A 24,677-nucleotide genomic window follows, 5' to 3' on the forward strand; every position below is an offset into this window, starting at 1 on the left:
TCATTATTATAGACAGTCATTCTATTTAAGGACAATTATCACAGCTTTCGTTCAACCAGTTAAAAACAACAGTTATAGTAAAAGCTACAGCGCGATCAACGTTTGCCCATTTACGAACTCGCGATGAGATTCGTTTCTTCTGGTCACCAAGCCTACCGTTTACAAACGCATGCGCACTAATTGGGATTCCCCCAATTTTCTCGACCTTGACCTCAGAACTCTCGAAGCCACTACTTCGGCGTTCAATTTAGCTCGTGCATACCGAGTAGCTGGCAACTTTGCTTTCGAAGTTCCCACTTCCATTGTCAAGGGCCTCTCGCTTGACATAATTATACGACGATATCGCATCTCAAGGGTCCTTACCCATCCAAAAGAAACCTCCAGCGCATACTACAATTGCAGGACATTCCGTTTTTAAAGGCAGCTCATTGGGAAATGATCTCAGACACAATATCGAAGACGTGAAATGCGTCAATCGAGCAACTGTCGTAACTTGGCTACAATGAGACGGTCTCCTACCTTGCACCATAGACACGGACTGTGACATTCTTGTTTAATTTAGGTGAAATGCTTAAAACAGAGTGACTCAAAAGCGACAGTTCGATCAGTTACTGACCGAAAAAAACGTGCTCGAGTTATTCGGCGAAGGTGGCGAGCTTTCAAACCAGCACGACTGAATAACTCAGAATGCCTTTTTTCATCATGCCTCTATTCTACACAAGTAACATAGTGCAGTGGTAACGGTTCCGGACTCTCGTTCATTCGCTCCGGGTTCAAGTTCCGCCGGGAGCTATACATTTTTTAATTAATCTTTTCCTTTTTAAGCCTCCGCAATTGCATTCCGGCTGCAAAAACCGGGTTTTGCCTCTGTGTTAATTTTATTCATTTGCAAAAGAAAACTTCCTATGCTTTGAAAAAATCATATCATGTCTTGACTTTCAACTGTACGCGCGTGTGTATATGTGTGTCACTACGGTGAGTATGTGTGTGTGTCTGTGTGTGTGTATGTGTGTGTGTATGTGTGTGTGTGTGTGTGTGTGTGTGTGTGTGTATGTGTGTGTGTGTGTGTGTGTGTGACGTGTCACTTGTGTCATCATAGTTTCAGTGTGTGTATGAGTGTAGATTGAGAGAGAATGAGAGAAAGTGAGAGAGAGTGAGTGTGTGGTTATTTGTTTGTGACTGTGTGCGTGCGTGTATGGGTGCGTGTGTGTGTGTATATGTGTGCGCGCGCGTGTGTGTGTGTGTGCAGTGTGTGGTGTGTGTGTGTGTTTATGTGTGCCGTCAGTGTCACTTGTGTCATAGTGTCAGTATGTGCATGAGTGTACGTTTGTCTGTGTGTGCGTGTGTCGTAAGAGAGAGAGAGAGAGAGAGAGAGAGAGAGAGAGAGAGAGAGAGAGAGAGAGAGAGAGAGAGAGAGAGAGAGAGAGAGAGAGAGAGAGAGAGAGAGAGAGAGAGAGAGAGAGACCGACACTTCTTTGGCAATTTTGGACCAGACAGCGTCTTTATGTTTAACAGTTAGACTGTTCTGAAATTTGGACAGAATAACCGTTCTTTCGTAAAACACTTCTGTCAAGAGTACAGCAATTTCACCATCTGAAAAAGGCGCAGAACGCCCCTCCGTGTCTACTTTCTTTTTGAGCGGCACACGTGCCTTGCCATTTTCGTTGACTGCCATGTTGATAGAAACGTGCGCATGCGTATTAGTAGGGATTCCCCCAATTTCCCCGACCTTGACCTTAATACTCTCGCTGTCACTACTTTGGCGTTCAAGTCAGTTCATGCATTGTGAACAGTGTTAGAAAGTTGACTTCGGGAGTTCCCACTTCGAAAAGAGGCCTCTACTTCCAGTGTTTCTTACTTCTAGTTCATGCATACGGGCCCTGGAGAGTACAATGGGAGTGACCTCTGTTGTTGTGAGAATGTACGTGCTCTATGTCTACAGTGCTCAGAGCACTCAGACAGCAAACTGACAGGCCTCATAATCATTTCTACACTTCACAGACCACGAGAAAAGAGACGTCTCCAAAAACATATTTTATGCAAACAACATGTATTTTCTGCTTTGTAATAGACTCTAACAGAGAGAGAGAGAGAGAGAGAGAGAGAGAGAGAGAGAGAGAGAGAGAGAGAGAGAGAGAGAGAGAGAGAGAGATGGAAGGAGAGAGACAGACAGACAGAGACACACAGAGAGAGACAGAGACACAGAGAGAGAGAGAGACAGAGACAGAGAGAGAGAGAGAGAGAGACAGAGACAGAGAGAGAGAAAGAGAGAGAGAAGAGAGAGAGAAAATTGAATGGAATTGAATTGAATTGAAATTTATTTTACGAGGGTGACAGAATAAGCAATGTATACATGCTTGTTTTCATCCGGCCCTCGCCCATTGAGGGGTAACAAACAAGAAGAAATAAAAATAAGTTTAACTATAGTACAAATAACATATTTACCATAATTAACATGTCAAGAAACCAATAAGACATTTTAAGATGCATTTGGATTCTTTAGCAATGCTTGAAAATTATATATAACAGAGAAATATGTGTTTGTAAAAAATCCTTCATGAATTATATATAATCATGTTTTTTTTCAATATAATCAGAGAGTACAGTTATATTTTGCCAGCTGCTTGATAATATTTCTTATAAGTTTTGTAAAAGAAACAGCATGTAATATTCCTTGAATGATGTTTCATGAATTTGTAATTTAATTATATTTGGAATGGCGTTCCACATAATTGCTCCAGAATATGATAAACTCGACTTGTACAGGTCAATTCTTGGAGTTGGGGTAATTAATTTGTTACATTTTCTATAATGATTTATTATGAAATTAGAGGCAACGAGTGTAGGTGCATTCCCTGACATAATTCTATACATCATCACACCTTTGTTCTATGCAAATCTATCTTTGATAGGAAGAATTTGCAATCGTTTATAATCAGTCACGGAAAGAGATGTATTTTTTTAAATAATAAATTAACAGCTCGTCTATGTAAACTGCCCAAGTGTTTCAAAGTATTTGCACTTGCAGAGTCCCACACTGTGGAAGCATAGTCAATAGCTGACTGAATATGTGCCTGAAAAAACAGTTTTCTTGTGCGAAGGTCTAGAAAGTGTTTGATTTTTGATAAGGCAAAAAAAAAAAAAAGGTCTGTTTACGGTAACATTGGCCAAAAAAATAGGGTCGGTAGGTCGGGATTTTTTTTTTTTATTTTTTTTTTCTCCAAAAAACCATATTTTTACGTTATTTTGCAAAAAACAAAAACAAAAAAAAATTGTTTTCCCCCAAATGCCAAAAAAAAAGTCTAGGGTCGCGCGAAAAAAATAGGGTCGGTCGGGTTACCGTAACCACACCTATTTTTTTTTTAGGCCTAACTGAAATATTTTTTTTATGTGTTTTTACAAAGTGTATCTACATGTTTTGACCAAGACAGGTTATTGTCAATAGTTATTCCCAAGACTTAAGAGAGAGAGAGAGAGAGAGAGAGAGAGAGAGAGAGAGAGAGAGAGAGAGAGAGAGAGAGAGAGAGAGAGAGAGAGAGAGAGTCTGGAGTCTGGTCTGGTCTGGAGTCTGGATGGTTTATTGATTGGGCCTTGGGCCCATTTCAATTCGGGGTGTACACATTTTCAACATTCATGCTTCATGAAAAATAATCATTGTAATATTAATCATAATAAAAACATCTTCGTCGTAATGACGACAGTGGAAACAGGCATTTACAACAGCAAAACGTTTGGAAAAGGACAGTAAGCATCAGCACAAAATCCAGTCTCTGTCGCACTTCACTCATGTCTCTCTGTCCTCCTTCCGTCCATCCATCCATCCATCCATCCATCCATCCATCCATCCATCCATCCATCCAGCCAGCCAGCCATCCATCCTTCTATCCATCTCGTGTCCCTCTGTCCTCCATCCATCTAATCAACCGTCTGACTGTCCAACCATTCATCCGTCATCCATCTATTCATCACTCCATCTATCCCTTCACATGCCCTTTCACACGCAAATCTGCAAGCAGTTATATGCATAATCGTTGCATCTCTGATACATAGCATCACATTAACGTTTTCAAAAAAGACAAAACTTTATTACTGTTTTTTAAGCAATCGACAAAAAGGAGCAAAAATAGCATACACATAAAACAAGATCGTGCAATATCTCATATTCACTGTCCCCACTCACTGCGTATTTTAAACGCGTTCATGATGAAGGTTGCAAGTCTAAGTAAGATTGATTAAGCTACTTTAAACTATTAGAGAGATAGAGAGAGAGAGAGAGAGAGAGAGAGAGAGAGAGAGAGAGAGAGAGAGAGAGAGAGAGAGAGAGAGAGAGAGAGAGAGAGAGAGAGAGAGAGAGAGAGAGAGAGAAGGACACGGATGCCCATTGTGTGGTAAGGCATTGGAGCCTAATTACAATTCGCTGTAAGAAATTATGAAATAACGACACTAAAACCTAAATAATAAAACTGAACAGCCGGTGACACGTAAACCAATTAAAGCTTAAGTCCCGATTGCATTGCATTCGTACGCGGTATCCCATTCACGACAGCTTGTGTACTGTTCACGTGTTTGCCTCTTTAAGGCCAAAACAGTCCTTGAAACGTCGTACCAATGAAAATCGACAACACAATGCTACAAAGTTATTGATAACACAATGATATAGACAATACAATGCTATGAACAACACAAATATATATATGGATAACACAATGCTGTTTGACAGTACAATGCTCTGGACAACACAATGCTATGGACAATACAATACCATGGACAACGCAATGATATGGACAATACAAAGCTATGAGCAATACAATGCTATGGACAACACAATACCATGGACAACACAATTATATTCACAATACAATGCTATGGACAACACAATACTATGGACAATACAATGCCATGAGCAATACAATGCTATGATCAACACAATGCTATGATCAACACAATGCTATGGACAATACAATGCTATGGACAACACAATGCTATGGACAACACAATGCCATGAGCAATACAATGATATGAGCAATACGATGATATGAGCAATACAATGCTCTGGACAATACCATGCTATGGACAACACAATGCTATGGACAATACAATGATATAAACAAAACAGTGCTATGGACAACACAATGCTATGGACAACACAATATCATGGACAACACCATGCTATGGACAACACAATGCTATGGACAACACAATGATATGGACAACACAATGATATGGACAACACAATGCTATGGACAGTACAATGCTATGGAAAACACAATGCAATGGAAAACACAACACTTTTGACAGTACAATGCTATGGACAACACAATGCTATGGACAGTACAATGCTATGGACAATACAATGCTATGGACAATACAATGCTATGGACAGTACAATGCTATGGACAACACAATGCTATGGGCAGTACAATGCTATGGACAGTACAATGCTATGTACATTACAATGTTGTGGACAACACGATGCTATGGACAATACAATGCTATGGACAATACAATGCTATGGACAACACAATGCTATGGACAACACAATGATATGGACAATACAATGCTATGGACAGTACAATGCTATGGACAACACAATGCTATGGACAATACAATGCTATGGACAATACAATGCTATGGACAATACATTGCTATGGACAATACAACATAATGGACGATATAACCCGATGAATAATACAATGTAATACACACCATAATGCTTTACAAAATACAATGCTATGGACAACACAATGCTGGGGACATCTTACAATTTAATGCTATGGACAATACGATATAATGGACATTATAACCCGATGGATAATACAATGTAATGCACAACATATTGCTTTACAAACTACAATGCTCTGGACTCTCTAATGCAAAAGACAATACAACACGATGGAGAACGCACAAACACAACAAAGCACGACGGACAACAGAATGGAATGGACAGCGCAGCACCGTGACAGCGGCCTACCTGGCGTTGTTTCTTTGAAGCCTCGCTACGTCCCTGCTTGTTCCCCATTGTACTCGCCCTGTGTTACCTGAAACACCAATGAGTCAAACTGATGATGTCTGCCAGTGTTGTTCATTGTACTCGCCCTGTGTCACCTGAAACACCAATGAGTCAAACTGATGATGTCTGCCAGTGTTGTTCATTGTACTCGCCCTGTGTCACCTGAAACACCAATGAGTCAAACTGATGATGTCTGCCAGTGTTGTTCATTGTACTCGCCCTGTGTCACCTGAAACACCAATGAGTCAAACTGATGATGTCTGCCAGTGTTGTTCATTGTACTCGCCCTGTGTCACCTGAAACACCAATGAGTCAAACTAATGATGTCTGCCAGTGTTGTTCATTGTACTCGCCCTGTGTTACCTGAAACACCAATGAGTCAAACTAATGATGTCTGCCAGTGTTGTTCATTGTACTCGCCCTGTGTTACCTGAAACACCAATGAGTCAAACTAATGATGTCTGCCAGTGTTGTTCATTGTACTCGCCCTGTGTCACCTGAAACACCAATGAGTCAAACTGATGATGTCTGCCAGTGTTGTTCATTGTACTCGCCCTGTGTTACCTGAAACACCAATGAGTCAAACTAATGATGTCTGTCAGTGTTGTTCATTGTACTCGCCCTGTGTCACCTGAAACACCAATGAGTCAAACTGATGATGTCTGTCAGTGTTGTTCATTGTACTCGCCCTGTGTTACCTGAAACACCAATGAGTCAAACTAATGATGTCTGCCAGTGTTGTTCATTGTACTCGCCCTGTGTTACCTGAAACACCAATGAGTCAAACTGATGATGTCTGTCAGTGTTGTTCATTGTACTCGCCCTGTGTTACCTGAAACACCAATGAGTCAAACTGATGATGTCTGCCAGTGTTGTTCATTGTACTCGCCCTGTGTTACCTGAAACACCAATGAGTCAAACTAATGATGTCTGCCAGTGTTGTTCATTGTACTCGCCCTGTGTTACCTGAAACACCAATGAGTCAAACTGATGATGTCTGCCAGTGTTGTTCATTGTACTCGCCCTGTGTCACCTGAAACACCAATGAGTCAAACTAATGATGTCTGCCAGTGTTGTTCATTGTACTCGCCCTGTGTTACCTGAAACACCAATGAGTCAAACTGATGATGTCTGCCAGTGTTGTTCATTGTACTCGCCCTGTGTCACCCGAAACACCAATGAGTTAAACTGATGATGTCTGCCAGTGTTGTTCATTGTACTCGCCCTGTGTTACCTGAAACACCAATGAGTCAAACTGATGATGTCTGCCAGTGTTGTTCATTGTACTCGCCCTGTGTTACCTGAAACACCAATGAGTCAAACTAATGATGTCTGCCAGTGTTGTTCATTGTACTCGCCCTGTGTCACCTGAAACACCAATGAGTCAAACTAATGATGTCTGTCAGTGTTGTTCATTGTACTCGCCCTGTGTTACCTGAAACACCAATGAGTCAAACTAATGATGTCTGCCAGTGTTGTTCATTCAGCAATGGTTCCTGAAAAAGTTCTTTCCAAAGAGGACTGTAACTGTTCCAAACGTGTGTTGCTCCGTTATGTTACAACTAAGAAGTATAGAAGTCTGAGACCCTAAGTTATGTTACAACTAAGAAGTATAGAAGGCCGAGACCCTAAGTCATGTTACAACTAAGAAGTATAGAAGGCCGAGACCCTAAGTCATGTTACAACTAAGAAGTATAGAAGGCCGAGACCCTAAGTCATGTTACAACTAAGAAGTATAGAAGGCCGAGACCCTAAGTTATGTTACAACTAAGAAGTATAGAAGGCCGAGACCCTAAGTTATGTTACAACTAAGAAGTATAGAAGGCCGAGACCCTAAGTCATGTTACAACTAAGAAGTATAGAAGGCCGAGACCCTAAGTCATGTTACAACTAAGAAGTATAGAAGGCCGAGACCCTAAGTCATGTTACAACTAAGAAGTATAGAAGGCCGAGACCCTAAGTCATGTTACAACTAAGAAGTATAGAAGGCCGAGACCCTAAGTCATGTTACAACTAAGAAGTATAGAAGACCGAGACCCTAAGTTATGTTACAACTAAGAAGTATAGAAGGCCGAGACCCTAAGTTATGTTACAACTAAGAAGTATAGAAGGCCGAGACCCTAAGTCATGTTACAACTAAGAAGTATAGAAGGCCGAGACCCTAAGTCATGTTACAACTAAGAAGTATAGAAGGCCGAGACCCTAAGTCATGTTACAACTAAGAAGTATAGAAGGCCGAGACCCTAAGTTATGTTACAACTAAGAAGTATAGAAGGCCGAGACCCTAAGTTATGTTACAACTAAGAAGTATAGAAGGCCGAGACCCTAAGTTATGTTACAACTAAGAAGTATAGAAGGCCGAGACCCTAAGTCATGTTACAACTAAGAAGTATAGAAGGCCGAGACCCTAAGTCATGTTACAACTAAGAAGTATAGAAGGCCGAGACCCTAAGTCATGTTACAACTAAGAAGTATAGAAGGCCGAGACCCTAAGTCATGTTACAACTAAGAAGTATAGAAGGCCGAGACCCTAAGTCATGTTACAACTAAGAAGTATAGAAGGCCGAGACCCTAAGTTATGTTACAACTAAGAAGTATAGAAGGCCGAGACCCTAAGTTATGTTACAACTAAGAAGTATAGAAGGCCGAGACCCTAAGTCATGTTACAACTAAGAAGTATAGAAGGCCGAGACCCTAAGTCATGTTACAACTAAGAAGTATAGAAGGCCGAGACCCTAAGTCATGTTACAACTAAGAAGTATAGAAGGCCGAGACCCTAAGTCATGTTACAACTAAGAAGTATAGAAGGCCGAGACCCTAAGTCATGTTACAACTAAGAAGTATAGAAGGCCGAGACCCTAAGTCATGTTACAACTAAGAAGTATAGAAGGCCGAGACCCTAAGTTATGTTACAACTAAGAAGTATAGAAGGCCGAGACCCTAAGTTATGTTACAACTAAGAAGTATAGAAGGCCGAGACCCTAAGTCATGTTACAACTAAGAAGTATAGAAGGCCGAGACCCTAAGTCATGTTACAACTAAGAAGTATAGAAGGCCGAGACCCTAAGTCATGTTACAACTAAGAAGTATAGAAGGCCGAGACCCTAAGTCATGTTACAACTAAGAAGTATAGAAGGCCGAGACCCTAAGTTATGTTACAACTAAGAAGTATAGAAGGCCGAGACCCTAAGTCATGTTACAACTAAGAAGTATAGAAGGCCGAGACCCTAAGTTATGTTACAACTAAGAAGTATAGAAGGCCGAGACCCTAAGTCATGTTACAACTAAGAAGTATAGAAGGCCGAGACCCTAAGCCATGTTACAACTAAGAAGTATAGAAGGCCGAGACCCTAAGTCATGTTACAACTAAGAAGTATAGAAGGCCGAGACCCTAAGTCATGTTACAACTAAGAAGTATAGAAGGCCGAGACCCTAAGTCATGTTACAACTAAGAAGTATAGAAGGCCGAGACTCTAAGTCATGTTACAACTAAGAAGTATAGAAGGCCGAGACCCTAAGTTATGTTACAACTAAGAAGTATAGAAGGCCGAGACCCTAAGTTATGTTACAACTAAGAAGTATAGAAGGCCGAGACCCTAAGTCATGTTACAACTAAGAAGTATAGAAGGCCGAGACCCTAAGTCATGTTACAACTAAGAAGTATAGAAGGCCGAGACCCTAAGTCATGTTACAACTAAGAAGTATAGAAGGCCGAGACCCTAAGTCATGTTACAACTAAGAAGTATAGAAGGCCGAGACCCTAAGTCATGTTACAACTAAGAAGTATAGAAGGCCGAGACCCTAAGTTATGTTACAACTAAGAAGTATAGAAGGCCGAGACCCTAAGTTATGTTACAACTAAGAAGTATAGAAGGCCGAGACCCTAAGTCATGTTACAACTAAGAAGTATAGAAGGCCGAGACCCTAAGTCATGTTACAACTAAGAAGTATAGAAGGCCGAGACCCTAAGTCATGTTACAACTAAGAAGTATAGAAGGCCGAGACCCTAAGTCATGTTACAACTAAGAAGTATAGAAGGCCGAGACCCTAAGTCATGTTACAACTAAGAAGTATAGAAGGCCGAGACCCTAAGTCATGTTACAACTAAGAAGTATAGAAGGCCGAGACCCTAAGTCATGTTACAACTAAGAAGTATAGAAGGCCGAGACCCTAAGTCATGTTACAACTAAGAAGTATAGAAGGCCGAGACCCTAAGTTATGTTACAACTAAGAAGTATAGAAGGCCGAGACCCTAAGTCATGTTACAACTAAGAAGTATAGAAGGCCGAGACCCTAAGTCATGTTACAACTAAGAAGTATAGAAGGCCGAGACCCTAAGTCATGTTACAACTAAGAAGTATAGAAGGCCGAGACCCTAAGTCATGTTACAACTAAGAAGTATAGAAGGCCGAGACCCTAAGTCATGTTACAACTAAGAAGTATAGAAGGCCGAGACCCTAAGTCATGTTACAACTAAGAAGTATAGAAGGCCGAGACCCTAAGTCATGTTACAACTAAGAAGTATAGAAGGCCGAGACCCTAAGTAATGTTACAACTAAGAAGTATAGAAGGCCGAGACCCTAAGTTATGTTACAACTAAGAAGTATAGAAGGCCGAGACCCTAAGTCATGTTACAACTAAGAAGTATAGAAGGCCGAGACCCTAAGTCATGTTACAACTAAGAAGTATAGAAGGCCGAGACCCTAAGTCATGTTACAACTAAGAAGTATAGAAGGCCGAGACCCTAAGTCATGTTACAACTAAGAAGTATAGAAGGCCGAGACCCTAAGTTATGTTACAACTAAGAAGTATAGAAGGCCGAGACCCTAAGTTATGTTACAACTAAGAAGTATAGAAGGCCGAGACCCTAAGTCATGTTACAACTAAGAAGTATAGAAGGCCGAGACCCTAAGTCATGTTACAACTAAGAAGTATAGAAGGCCGAGACCCTAAGTTATGTTACAACTAAGAAGTATAGAAGGCCGAGACCCTAAGTTATGTTACAACTAAGAAGTATAGAAGGCCGAGACCCTAAGTTATGTTACAACTAAGAAGTATAGAAGGCCGAGACCCTAAGTCATGTTACAACTAAGAAGTATAGAAGGCCGAGACCCTAAGTCATGTTACAACTAAGAAGTATAGAAGGCCGAGACCCTAAGTCATGTTACAACTAAGAAGTATAGAAGGCCGAGACCCTAAGTCATGTTACAACTAAGAAGTATAGAAGGCCGAGACCCTAAGTCATGTTACAACTAAGAAGTATAGAAGGCCGAGACCCTAAGTTATGTTACAACTAAGAAGTATAGAAGGCCGAGACCCTAAGTTATGTTACAACTAAGAAGTATAGAAGGCCGAGACCCTAAGTCATGTTACAACTAAGAAGTATAGAAGGCCGAGACCCTAAGTCATGTTACAACTAAGAAGTATAGAAGGCCGAGACCCTAAGTCATGTTACAACTAAGAAGTATAGAAGGCCGAGACCCTAAGTCATGTTACAACTAAGAAGTATAGAAGGCCGAGACCCTAAGTCATGTTACAACTAAGAAGTATAGAAGGCCGAGACCCTAAGTCATGTTACAACTAAGAAGTATAGAAGGCCGAGACCCTAAGTTATGTTACAACTAAGAAGTATAGAAGGCCGAGACCCTAAGTTATGTTACAACTAAGAAGTATAGAAGGCCGAGACCCTAAGTCATGTTACAACTAAGAAGTATAGAAGGCCGAGACCCTAAGTCATGTTACAACTAAGAAGTATAGAAGGCCGAGACCCTAAGTCATGTTACAACTAAGAAGTATAGAAGGCCGAGACCCTAAGTCATGTTACAACTAAGAAGTATAGAAGGCCGAGACCCTAAGTTATGTTACAACTAAGAAGTATAGAAGGCCGAGACCCTAAGTCATGTTACAACTAAGAAGTATAGAAGGCCGAGACCCTAAGTTATGTTACAACTAAGAAGTATAGAAGGCCGAGACCCTAAGTTATGTTACAACTAAGAAGTATAGAAGGCCGAGACCCTAAGTCATGTTACAACTAAGAAGTATAGAAGGCCGAGACCCTAAGTCATGTTACAACTAAGAAGTATAGAAGGCCGAGACCCTAAGTCATGTTACAACTAAGAAGTATAGAAGGCCGAGACCCTAAGTCATGTTACAACTAAGAAGTATAGAAGGCCGAGACCCTAAGTCATGTTACAACTAAGAAGTATAGAAGGCCGAGACCCTAAGTTATGTTACAACTAAGAAGTATAGAAGGCCGAGACCCTAAGTTATGTTACAACTAAGAAGTATAGAAGGCCGAGACCCTAAGTCATGTTACAACTAAGAAGTATAGAAGGCCGAGACCCTAAGTCATGTTACAACTAAGAAGTATAGAAGGCCGAGACCCTAAGTCATGTTACAACTAAGAAGTATAGAAGGCCGAGACCCTAAGTCATGTTACAACTAAGAAGTATAGAAGGCCGAGACCCTAAGTCATGTTACAACTAAGAAGTATAGAAGGCCGAGACCCTAAGTCATGTTACAACTAAGAAGTATAGAAGGCCGAGACCCTAAGTTATGTTACAACTAAGAAGTATAGAAGGCCGAGACCCTAAGTTATGTTACAACTAAGAAGTATAGAAGGCCGAGACCCTAAGTCATGTTACAACTAAGAAGTATAGAAGGCCGAGACCCTAAGTCATGTTACAACTAAGAAGTATAGAAGGCCGAGACCCTAAGTCATGTTACAACTAAGAAGTATAGAAGGCCGAGACCCTAAGTCATGTTACAACTAAGAAGTATAGAAGGCCGAGACCCTAAGTCATGTTACAACTAAGAAGTATAGAAGGCCGAGACCCTAAGTTATGTTACAACTAAGAAGTATAGAAGGCCGAGACCCTAAGTTATGTTACAACTAAGAAGTATAGAAGGCCGAGACCCTAAGTCATGTTACAACTAAGAAGTATAGAAGGCCGAGACCCTAAGTCATGTTACAACTAAGAAGTATAGAAGGCCGAGACCCTAAGTCATGTTACAACTAAGAAGTATAGAAGGCCGAGACCCTAAGTCATGTTACAACTAAGAAGTATAGAAGGCCGAGACCCTAAGTCATGTTACAACTAAGAAGTATAGAAGGCCGAGACCCTAAGTCATGTTACAACTAAGAAGTATAGAAGGCCGAGACCCTAAGTCATGTTACAACTAAGAAGTATAGAAGGCCGAGACCCTAAGTTATGTTACAACTAAGAAGTATAGAAGGCCGAGACCCTAAGTCATGTTACAACTAAGAAGTATAGAAGGCCGAGACCCTAAGTCATGTTACAACTAAGAAGTATAGAAGGCCGAGACCCTAAGTCATGTTACAACTAAGAAGTATAGAAGGCCGAGACCCTAAGTCATGTTACAACTAAGAAGTATAGAAGGCCGAGACCCTAAGTCATGTTACAACTAAGAAGTATAGAAGGCCGAGACCCTAAGTTATGTTACAACTAAGAAGTATAGAAGGCCGAGACCCTAAGTTATGTTACAACTAAGAAGTATAGAAGGCCGAGACCCTAAGTCATGTTACAACTAAGAAGTATAGAAGGCCGAGACCCTAAGTCATGTTACAACTAAGAAGTATAGAAGGCCGAGACCCTAAGTCATGTTACAACTAAGAAGTATAGAAGGCCGAGACCCTAAGTCATGTTACAACTAAGAAGTATAGAAGGCCGAGACCCTAAGTCATGTTACAACTAAGGAGTGTAGAAGGCCGAGACCCTAAGTCATGTTACAACTAAGAAGTATAGAAGGCCGAGACCCTAAGTTATGTTACAACTAAGAAGTATAGAAGGCCGAGACCCTAAGTTATGTTACAACTAAGAAGTATAGAAGGCCGAGACCCTAAGTCATGTTACAACTAAGAAGTATAGAAGGCCGAGACCCTAAGTCATGTTACAACTAAGAAGTATAGAAGGCCGAGACCCTAAGTCATGTTACAACTAAGAAGTATAGAAGGCCGAGACCCTAAGTCATGTTACAACTAAGAAGTATAGAAGGCCGAGACCCTAAGTTATGTTACAACTAAGAAGTATAGAAGGCCGAGACCCTAAGTCATGTTACAACTAAGAAGTATAGAAGGCCGAGACCCTAAGTTATGTTACAACTAAGAAGTATAGAAGGCCGAGACCCTAAGTTATGTTACAACTAAGAAGTATAGAAGGCCGAGACCCTAAGTCATGTTACAACTAAGAAGTATAGAAGGCCGAGACCCTAAGTCATGTTACAACTAAGAAGTATAGAAGGCCGAGACCCTAAGTCATGTTACAACTAAGAAGTATAGAAGGCCGAGACCCTAAGTCATGTTACAACTAAGAAGTATAGAAGGCCGAGACCCTAAGTCATGTTACAACTAAGAAGTATAGAAGGCCGAGACCCTAAGTTATGTTACAACTAAGAAGTATAGAAGGCCGAGACCCTAAGTTATGTTACAACTAAGAAGTATAGAAGGCCGAGACCCTAAGTCATGTTACAACTAAGAAGTATAGAAGGCCGAGACCCTAAGTCATGTTACAACTAAGAAGTATAGAAGGCCGAGACCCTAAGTCATGTTACAACTAAGAAGTATAGAAGGCCGAGACCCTAAGTCATGTTACAACTAAGAAGTATAGAAGGCCGAGACCCTAAGTCATGTTACAACTAAGAAGTATAGAAGGCCGAGACCCTAAGTCATGTTACAACTAAGAAGTATAGAAGGCCGAGACCCTAAGTTATGTTACAACTAAGAAGTATAGAAGGCCGAGACCCTAAGTTATGTTACAACTAAGAAGTATAGAAGGCCGAGACCCTAAGTCATGTTACAACTAAGAAGTATAGAAGGCCGAGACCCTAAGTCATGTTACAACTAAGAAGTATAGAAGGCCGAGACCCTAAGTCATGTTACAACTAAGAAGTATAGAAGGCCGAGACCCTAAGTCATGTTACAACTAAGAAGTATAGAAGGCCGAGACCCTAAGTCATGTTACAACTAAGAAGTATAGAAGGCCGAGACCCTAAGTTATGTTACAACTAAGAAGTATAGAAGGCCGAGACCCTAAGTTATGTTACAACTAAGAAGTATAGAAGGCCGAGACCCTAAGTCATGTTACAACTAAGAAGTATAGAAGGCCGAGACCCTAAGTCATGTTACAACTAAGAAGTATAGAAGGCCGAGACCCTAAGTCATGTTACAACTAAGAAGTATAGAAGGCCGAGACCCTAAGTCATGTTACAACTAAGAAGTATAGAAGGCCGAGACCCTAAGTCATGTTACAACTAAGAAGTATAGAAGGCCGAGACCCTAAGTCATGTTACAACTAAGAAGTATAGAAGGCCGAGACCCTAAGTCATGTTACAACTAAGAAGTATAGAAGGCCGAGACCCTAAGTTATGTTACAACTAAGAAGTATAGAAGGCCGAGACCCTAAGTCATGTTACAACTAAGAAGTATAGAAGGCCGAGACCCTAAGTCATGTTACAACTAAGAAGTATAGAAGTCCGAGACCCTAAGTTATGTTACAACTAAGAAGTATAGAAGGCCGAGACCCTAAGTCATGTTACAACTAAGAAGTATAGAAGGCCGAGACCCTAAGTCATGTTACAACTAAGAAGTATAGAAGGCCGAGACCCTAAGTCATGTTACAACTAAGAAGTATAGAAGGCCGAGACCCTAAGTCATGTTACAACTAAGAAGTATAGAAGGCCGAGACCCTAAGTCATGTTACAACTAAGAAGTATAGAAGGCCGAGACCCTAAGTCATGTTACAACTAAGAAGTATAGAAGGCCGAGACCCTAAGTCATGTTACAACTAAGAAGTATAGAAGGCCGAGACCCTAAGTCATGTTACAACTAAGAAGTATAGAAGGCCGAGACCCTAAGTTATGCGAAGTATTGATAGGCTTCCATTTGAAACTTGGAGTTTGTCATCTTGGATTGACGTCCGGTCAGAGCATTATGCAATCCCGACAAAGTGAAGCGACGGAAAACTTAAAGTAGGTTTTTATGAGAGCGTCTTTAGGTCAGTCACGCGTTTGCCAAATTATATGTACGCACCACGTGTAATAATACATCGTCTGTTCAGAACCACAGCCATATATATCCCAACACCAGTCACAGCCACAATCAAACATCGCCAAATAGCCCACTTTCAAAAAAGCTCACTTGAAAAGTTTACACACTCGGGTTATATCTGCTTTATTGTCAATTGTAATTCAATCAAGTTGGCATTTTTGATAGCGCTTTTTGATGACGTCATATTTGTCCGTTTGCAAAAGATGAGGCCGCACTGTCACTGCTGTTTTTTTGTCCTTAATAATCTTGAAATTTATGTCACACAATCTTTGACCCAGTCCGGACTATGCGATTGCATTTCAGCTTAATACCTAACAAATAAGTTCATGAAATGTTCATTCAAAATGTGCTATTTTTCACTTTTTGAAAAAATCGGAATTTTAATTACAAAAATTAAATCATGGTATTCCTGATTTTCTTCTGTATCCGAAAATGTAGGTTTTGTTGTGATAGATTTACAGAAATGTGCTTACAATAAAAGACAAGAGGCGAAGCCTTCAAGGCTCCCATAAGAAATCGACAAACAGTAAGCGTAACACAAACTCAATCACTCCGTCACACACACACTCTCTCTCTTCCTCGTTCTCTCTCTATCTCTTCATGATCGAGCCAATCAAATGCAGATTTTACCGAGAAAAGGCAGTTTTGGCGCACACGGGGCATTGTCTACCCGTCAGATTGATTAGCCAATGGCAGAGCTTTTTGCTGGGTAAAAATCTAGCGGGTATCTCAGGCTCCAGTTTTGTGATAACGTTTATCTGTCAAGACAGGGGTGGATCGGAGGAGTGGAGACGTTGATAACAATATGAAAGCGTACTTCACATTGAAACTATTATCTTCGTATCATGCTGCAGCTTGATTTATTTGTTGTTCAAAGGCTTAATCACAAAATGAAGTATCTCTGTGTCCATTACACATACTTTGATCAAAGTGAACTTGACTTGACAGCAAAGCGCATTATTTTATCATTCCTACTGGCCACAACGTCAATAGTGACGTTGCGGGGAAGACGGCCGACAACTCAGCACGACGACAAGTGACGGTGACCTTTTTTCCTCTAACACAGTCGGGACGGGGCCTTTGTGAGCCGTTCCCACTGAAAAAATGTAGCAATTTGTCGTCGTCGCCAAAACGGAAGATAGAAATTGGTCCTTGCTGTTAAGTCGAGTTCACTTTAATCCAAGTATGTGTTATGGACATAGATTGTTCATTTTGCAAATAGCTTTTGAAGAACAAAAAAACAAAACATCTTTGATAGGCGTGGATTTAAAGGTGTTTTTTTCGGGTAACATATCAGATGCTCATAAGTCTTTGCAAAGAAGCCGCTATAAACTGTTTGCGCAGAAGACGGACGCTACTAAGTTAAAAACGAAGACTAATGTGACGTCACTTTTCCGCGCAGAGGTCTGGGACGCGTATTGAAACTATGCCTGCGAAGGCAAAATTTGGTGTTTTTCACGTCGGGGCCGAACGAATGCATACATGATTCGTTTTGTGTTGACTCAAGGGTGTTTGGGTGGTGTTTTCAGTTCTGTTTCAGGTTCCATCATGGTGGTCTGTTAAAAAGCAAACCATGTTTTTGAAGGGGCAACAAGCGGAGTTATGATGTGGATGGCCAGTACCTTTCATTGTGGTAGCAGGGATATTCAATTTTATCCCATGACCTGCCTCTTTGTCTCTGTTAGCTGAGGAGGGGATTATTCTGGATAATCCATAACAACCATATGGATAATCCATCACAACCGAGTCTCGATCTCACCTGTCATTGGTCATTGTCTTTGATCTCAGAGTACAATTGAATAATTTATAGAGGTCATCTGCATATTTATCGTTAACTCGGGGACTACTTTCTTTAGCAAATCGATTGAGATATTATGCGGTATAAAAGTCGAACTCACGTTTAGCTAACGATCTACATACATTTTAACATACACACACTAACACACACACACACACACACACACACACACACACACACACACACACACACACACACACACACACACACACACACACACACACATACACACATTAAACACAACGCGCGCGCGCGCAAACGAACTAATGAACGAACAGACGCACAATTTCACACGCCGCGCAGGAACGCCCGTACACACAGGCAGACAGGCAGGCAGGCAGGCAGGCAGGCAGGCACTCTCACACATACGCACATCCACTCTCCATCCACTCTCCCCCTATGAACATATTTGCTAAACTCATATGACTGGAAACAGTAACCCCTTCGTTGCAAAGTTATACTTGCGCAATGTCGCGCAACATTCATCAATAACATGAACACATTGATCCATGGGAAACACTCTTATCCTGCCAGTGCCTGTAATTGCTGTATGCAAGTCACTGATCGTCTGATGTCGATTGGGCCCAAAAAAATAGGTCTGTTTACGGTAACCCGACCGACCCTAGTTTTTAGGCCCGACCCTAATCTTTTTTTTTTGGATCGTCTGGAAAAAAAACACGCATCCAAAATAGAGCTGTTTGCGCTCAAACAGCAGACGACAGAAGGGAGGTAAGCTCAAAGTACTATTTATAGTTATGTTGGGCAAAAACAGGGATTGATGAGAAGAAATGAACTGTGAAACATCATAGAGAGGGGAGAAAAAAATGGAAAAAAAAAAGAAGAAAAAAAAAGCCGACCTACCCACCCTATTTTTTCACCCTATGTTACCGTAAACAGACCTATTTTTTTCTTTGGCCTTGAGGTAAACTCTGTCATTTGAATTAATCCAAAGGTAACAATCTGGAGGGCTTAAATCGGGTTTGTTTGGCTACGGCTCAATTTAAAACCTTGTAGGCCCTACTGTTGAGTCGATACCAGAATTTTGCAACTTCTTTTTATATTTAGTCAAGTTTTGACTAAATATTTTAACATCGAGGGGGAATCGAAACGAGGGTCGTGGTGTATGTGTGTGTGTGTGTGCGTGTGTGCGTGTGTGTGTGTGTGTAGAGCGATTCAGACTAAACTACTGGACCCATCTTTATGAAATTTGACATGAGAGTTCCTGGGTATGAAATCCCCGAACGTTTTTTTCATTTTTTGGATAAATGTCTTTGATGACGTCATATCCGGCTTTTCGTGAAAGTTGAGGCGGCACTGTCACGCCCTCATTTTTCAACCAAATTGGTTGAAATTTTGGTCAAGTAATCTTCGACGAAGCCCGGACTTCGGTATTGCATTTCAGCTTGGTGGCTTAAAAATTAATTAATGACTTTGGTCATTAAAAATCTGAAAATTGTAAAAAAAATTAAAAATTTATAAAACGATCCAAATTTACGTTTATCTTATTCTCCATCATTTGCTGATTCCAAAAACATATAAATATGTTATATTCGGATTAAAAACAAGCTCTGAAAATTAAATATATAAAAATTATTATCAAAATTAAATTGTCGAAATCAATTAAAAAACACTTTCATCTTATTCCTTGTCGGTTCCTGATTCCAAAAACATATAGATATGATATGTTTGGATTAAAAACACGCTCAGAAAGTTAAAACAAAGAGAGGTACAGAAAAGCGTGCTATCCTTCTTAGCGCAACTACTACCCCGCTCTTCTTGTCAATTTCACTGCCTTTGCTATGAGCGGTGGCCTGACGATGCTACGAGTAAAATGGCATTGCGTTGAGTTTCATTCTGTGAGTTCGACAGCTACTTGACTAAATATTGTATTTTCGCCTTACGCGACTTGTTTTAAATTGCACGAATTTCAGGTCATTTGATCTTCACACATGTAGCTTTGTAAAAAGGTCATTATTAGGTTGAAGTTTATGTTTTCTAAATACGAAGGGATTGGTTCAATAGATGTAGAAGTTATTAACAATTTTGTGGGTTGCATTGTTTTGGGTCACCCTGTACTATTCAGACACCTTTATACCAAACCTTACTCACTAGTTAAGCATTCAGCGCTAGAACACCGGTCACCCTGTACTATGCAGACACCTTTATACCAAACCTTACTCACTAGTTAAGTATTCAGCGCTAAAACACCGGTCACCCTGTACTATGCAGAAACCTTTATACCAAACCTTACTCACTAGTTAAGCATTCAGCGCTAGAACACCGGTCACCCTGTACTATGCAGACACCTTTATACCAAACCTTACTCACTAGTTTAGCATTCAGCGCTAAAACACCGGTCACCCTGTACTATGCAGAAACCTTTATACCAAACCTTACTCACTAGTTAACCATTCAGCGCTAAAACACCGGTCACCCTGTACTATGCAGAAACCTTTATACCAAACCTTACTCACTAGTTAAGCATTCAGCGCTAAAACACCGGTCACCCTGTACTATGCAGAAACCTTTATACCAAACCTTACTCACTAGTTAAGCATTCAGCGCTAAAACACCGGTCACCCTGTACTATGCAGACACCTTTATACCAAACCTTACTCACTAGTTAAGCATTCAGCGCTAAAACACCGGTCACCCTGTACTATGCAGACACCTTTATACCAAACCTTACTCACTAGTTAAGCATTCAGCGCTAAAACACCGGAACCCAGAACGTCCTTCTCCCCAATCACAATGGCAGTGTCCACAAAACAAGGGCTGTAACTCTACATGATCCCATGTTTGCCTCGGTTCACCGTCTCGGATCTCACCAGGGGTTAACATGGATCAGACCGTCCAGCAACTTGTTCCCATAGCAACATTAAACAGCCTTGGAGTTCTATATGTGAGAATAATGTGATAAATGAATGTCGTGAAAGCCTATAGTGGCTTATTAGGAAGAACATCCAACTCAGCACAGCAAGCTGTTAGGTGTTTCTGTATTTCCAAATCGGGATGGTCTTGTATATAGGCTGTGGAACTTGTATGGAAACAGCTTGACTCGAAAGGCACAAACGTTTGTGAAAAAAGCTTCGAAGCGTACTTGCTATTCGATAACCATAGTCAAATCGAACACTGCATTGAAGAAGTTTGTCAGATAAGGTGTAGATCTACATTGCATTTAGTTAAATCAAAATAAGGATTGCTGAAATAGGGATGGCTAAATCTCAAAATGTTATTTCGCCAGCCGGGCGTGTAACTTCAAGAAAGTCACTAGCCCGGCAGAAATGTCGCTGGCCCGGTAAAAACCACAGTTGATCTGCAGTGTTATAAGGCTTTACAACTCGATATTACAACTAACATGGTCGCATTTGACCAGAATTTTCATTGGCCAGCCGGGCGATTTCCCAGGTGGTTTCTGCTAGCCCAGCGGATGTTGTACTCGCCCCTGGCGACCGGGCGGACGATGTGGCCATCCCTGTGAAACGGTAATGAACGAAACGTTCTCAATTAACCCCTGCACCATATTCTATCGCTCAAAGACACAACAAAAGCAAACGACAATTAACGAAACGTTCTCAATTAACCCCTGCACCATATTATATCGCTCAAAGACACAACAAAAGCAAACGACAATTAACGAAACGTTCTCAATTAACCCCTGCACCATATTCTATCGCTCAAAGACACAACAAAAGCAAACGGCAATTAACGAAACGTTCTCAATTAACCCCTGCACCATATTCTATCGCTCAAAGACACAACAAAAGCAAACGACAATTAAGTTGACCACTACATCAACAAAACTAACGACTCAAAGAAGTCGTTTAAACTGCATCCACGCTTTTGCACAAAACTTACCTCGAACAGCTTTCAGAAAGAGAGTTGCCCGTTATAGAAATACAACTTGTGATACAGAATATTCCCGTTCAAGGTTCTTGGTTGTCCAATGTCGAGAGAAAATGGTTGACATTGGCTGAGACCTGTGTCAGTAGTCCTGTGATTGTCACGAGTTCGCTTTATCTGAGAACAGGCCTTGGCCTTCATTAGCTGATCAATTGAACTTTAACCACTTCTACCCGCAATAGGGTTTCGCGCAATGTGAGTCACAGCGGTGTGCGGCGCTGTTTATCTATATACCTAAAACAAGCGCCACGGTCACATGACTGCGTTTCAGAATTGTCTTTGTAAATGTTGTCATTAATACTTTATTATCCAATTGTTTGGAAATCCAATTTACTTCCTCATTATGGTAAGCAAGCGCGCCATTCAGGTGTATGTGTGTGAGTGTGTGTGTGTGTGTGTGTGTGTGTGTGTGTGTGTGTGTGTGTGTGTGTGTGTGTGTATGTGTGTGTGTGTGTGTGTGTGTATGTGTGTGTGTGTGTGTGTGTGTGTGTGTGTGTGCGCGCGTGCGCGTTTCAAAACATTTTTGGTAGCTTGCATAACATATCAACAAAAATCATTAACAATATGAAATTGTACACAAAGTACGTCTCGTATGTAGACATGAGGCCCTGAAAGTGCCTAAGCAGTTCACCGGTTCATTGCTGAAAACAAGCGCTTTTTGTAATGGTACCCCTTGCGATTGACGTAAAAATAACCCGTTTTCGACCACTCATGCGATCGACACCTGCATCAATAGAAAAACCATAAAACAAGAAATACATAAGATAGTGACAACATAACAACCTGTTCTGGATAGATGTTAAGTTGGCTTTCTCGTCGTATGTAAAAGTTGCCAAGTGGTGCTTATTCGGAAATTTCGTCGACTTTTTATTTGGTACCTTACGTTTTTGTCAGGTCCATTTTGGGGGTACCCTCATTATGGACGGCGATCACGTGGCCCTGTCAAATAAATCTTTGATCCGAAAATAGTGCCAGATGGCCAAGTGGAGTGTCTGTCATGATACAGAAAGTGTAGATAACACCACACAGCAATACGTGGTTAAGTATGCCATTCGTGTGAATGACTTTTGTATATAGCAAAGTGTGTTTATTTAAACACAAGTTTGTTTGAACCTGTCAGGTTTACTCACACAGCAAGTGTCTCTGGACTCTTCATCAGGTCCCTTTACTTCGACAACGAAAACTCTACGTCTCGCTTTGTCTATCATGACAATGTTAGGTCTGTGTGATCTTCATGTTCAGATAGTACGTGTACGTCTGAGTTAAACATGAGGGGCGTTATCACACTGTCTTTTATCTCTAACGTGTGTTCACACTGTTTTGGTGCCTGGTGCACCTTGTTAGTGCATGTGACGCTGTTTTAGTTTGGGTGGTTATCAGCGGCACTACATCAGTCTGCTCAACGGATGTACACGTTATGATGCATGCGTGCTGCGTGTACCTGAGGTTCTCACACACCGCGTGTGTCATTAGTTTGCAGGGGATCTTACTCCGAGTTGACAGCAAACTTTGCAAGTTCTCTGCCTTATAATGAGTACTATAAGTAAATGAGTAATTGTATAGGCATAGGTACAAAATGTCCACCAAATACCCGTGTGACTTGGAATAATAGGCCGTGAAAAGTAAATACTCGCCGTAATGGCTTGAGATTTACTGACCGATGTGAATGCGTGATATATTGAGTAAAAAATTCCATCTCACACGGCATGTACGCGCTTTGAACTTCGGATAAGGCGCTATATAAATACCCGGCATTATTATATTATTATAATACGAAAGGAATTGGTGTGCCTGGGGTTTGTGAATAACGTTAAATGGAGCATTACTACCAATACTTTTGACATTTGATTTTTATCGTCAACACATGAAATAGTTACCTTTCTACTTTTAAGAGACAATTTGAATTACTGTGTTTGTTTAAAAGTTATTAGTTGTTTCTTGACGTAGGGGTATACAAAATCATAAATCCAAAGAATAAATAATTATGCCACATACGTTTTGGTTTTTATATTCATAGCATGTGTTAAAGTTGTATCGTTCTGTGGTTACAGTTACCTACTCAAATTTGATCACAAAAAGTCTGTCTACCTGTCCAGTGTCTGTGTGTGTGTGTGTGTGTGTGTGTGTGTGTTTGTGGATGTGTGAGTGTGTGTGTGTGTGTGTGCATGTGTGTGTGTATGTGTGTGCGCGCGCGCGTGTGTGTGTGTGTGTGTGTGTGTGTGTGTGTGTGTGTGTGTGTGTGTGTTTGTATGCGTGTGTGTGTGTGTGTGCATGTGTGCGTGCGCGTGTGTGTGTGTGTGTGTGTGTGTGTGTGTGTGCGTGTGTGTGTGTGCTTGTGCGTGTGTGTGTGTGTGTCTGTGTGCACGTGTGTGTGTCGTGTGTGTGTATGTGTGTGCGTGTTGACTGTTTCAGCGTAAGCGTACGTGAGTGCATGCATGTGTGTGTGTGGGGGGAGGGGGAGGGGGCATAGTAGTGTTAGTGTGTCTGTGAATCTGTGTGTGTGGGTGTTTGCGAGGTGTGTGTGTGTGGGGTGGATTGGTGTTTGGGGGTGTCAATGTTTCTGTGTCAGTGTATGTATGTGTGTGTGTGTGTGTCTATGTGTGTGTGCGTGTGTGTGCGTCTGCGTGTGTGTGCGTCTGCGTGTGTGTGTGTGTGTGTCTGTGTGTGTGTCTGTGTGTGTGTGTGTGGGGGGGATACAGTTATAACTGTCGGGGAAGGGCTATGGACTTGGAGCACTTTGTTTTCTTATTGATACCCACTTTATTTTCACGCCAAGAAGTTGTGTACGCGTCAGTGGATCTGTGTGTGTGTGTGTGTGTGTGTGTGTGAGGGGGGGTGGACTGGGTTTTGGGGGTGTCAATGTTTCTGTGTGAGTGTATGTATGTGTGTATATGTGTGTG

At 41.2% G+C, this 24,677-nt stretch overlaps 3 protein-coding genes across 9 annotated transcripts in view; 1 reads left to right on the top strand and 2 right to left on the bottom strand.

The window, feature by feature from the left end:
• Positions 1 to 6,129, bottom strand: part of LOC138951193 (uncharacterized) — a 139,824-nt gene extending 133,695 nt beyond the window's left edge. Inside the window, exon 1 of one of the 2 annotated variants that reach the window (XM_070322844.1) lies at positions 5,972 to 6,129. In XM_070322844.1, the coding sequence (XP_070178945.1) occupies positions 5,972 to 6,019 (48 nt within the window). In that variant the 5' untranslated portion in view covers positions 6,020 to 6,129. The remainder of the gene's footprint in view (positions 1 to 5,971) is intronic. The other variant, XM_070322847.1, reaches the window with a different exon arrangement.
• The window catches only part of LOC138951192 (uncharacterized), a 521,013-nt gene that overhangs the window by 437,755 nt on the left and 58,581 nt on the right, over positions 1 to 24,677 (top strand). The gene's annotated exons all lie outside the window — the stretch shown is intronic.
• Positions 1 to 24,677, bottom strand: part of LOC138951188 (uncharacterized) — a 433,764-nt gene that overhangs the window by 169,975 nt on the left and 239,112 nt on the right. The window lies entirely within an intron of this gene.

The sequence above is a fragment of the Littorina saxatilis genome, linkage group LG16, assembly GCF_037325665.1.
Source record: "Littorina saxatilis isolate snail1 linkage group LG16, US_GU_Lsax_2.0, whole genome shotgun sequence".
Classification (NCBI taxonomy): Eukaryota; Metazoa; Mollusca; class Gastropoda; order Littorinimorpha; family Littorinidae; genus Littorina; species Littorina saxatilis.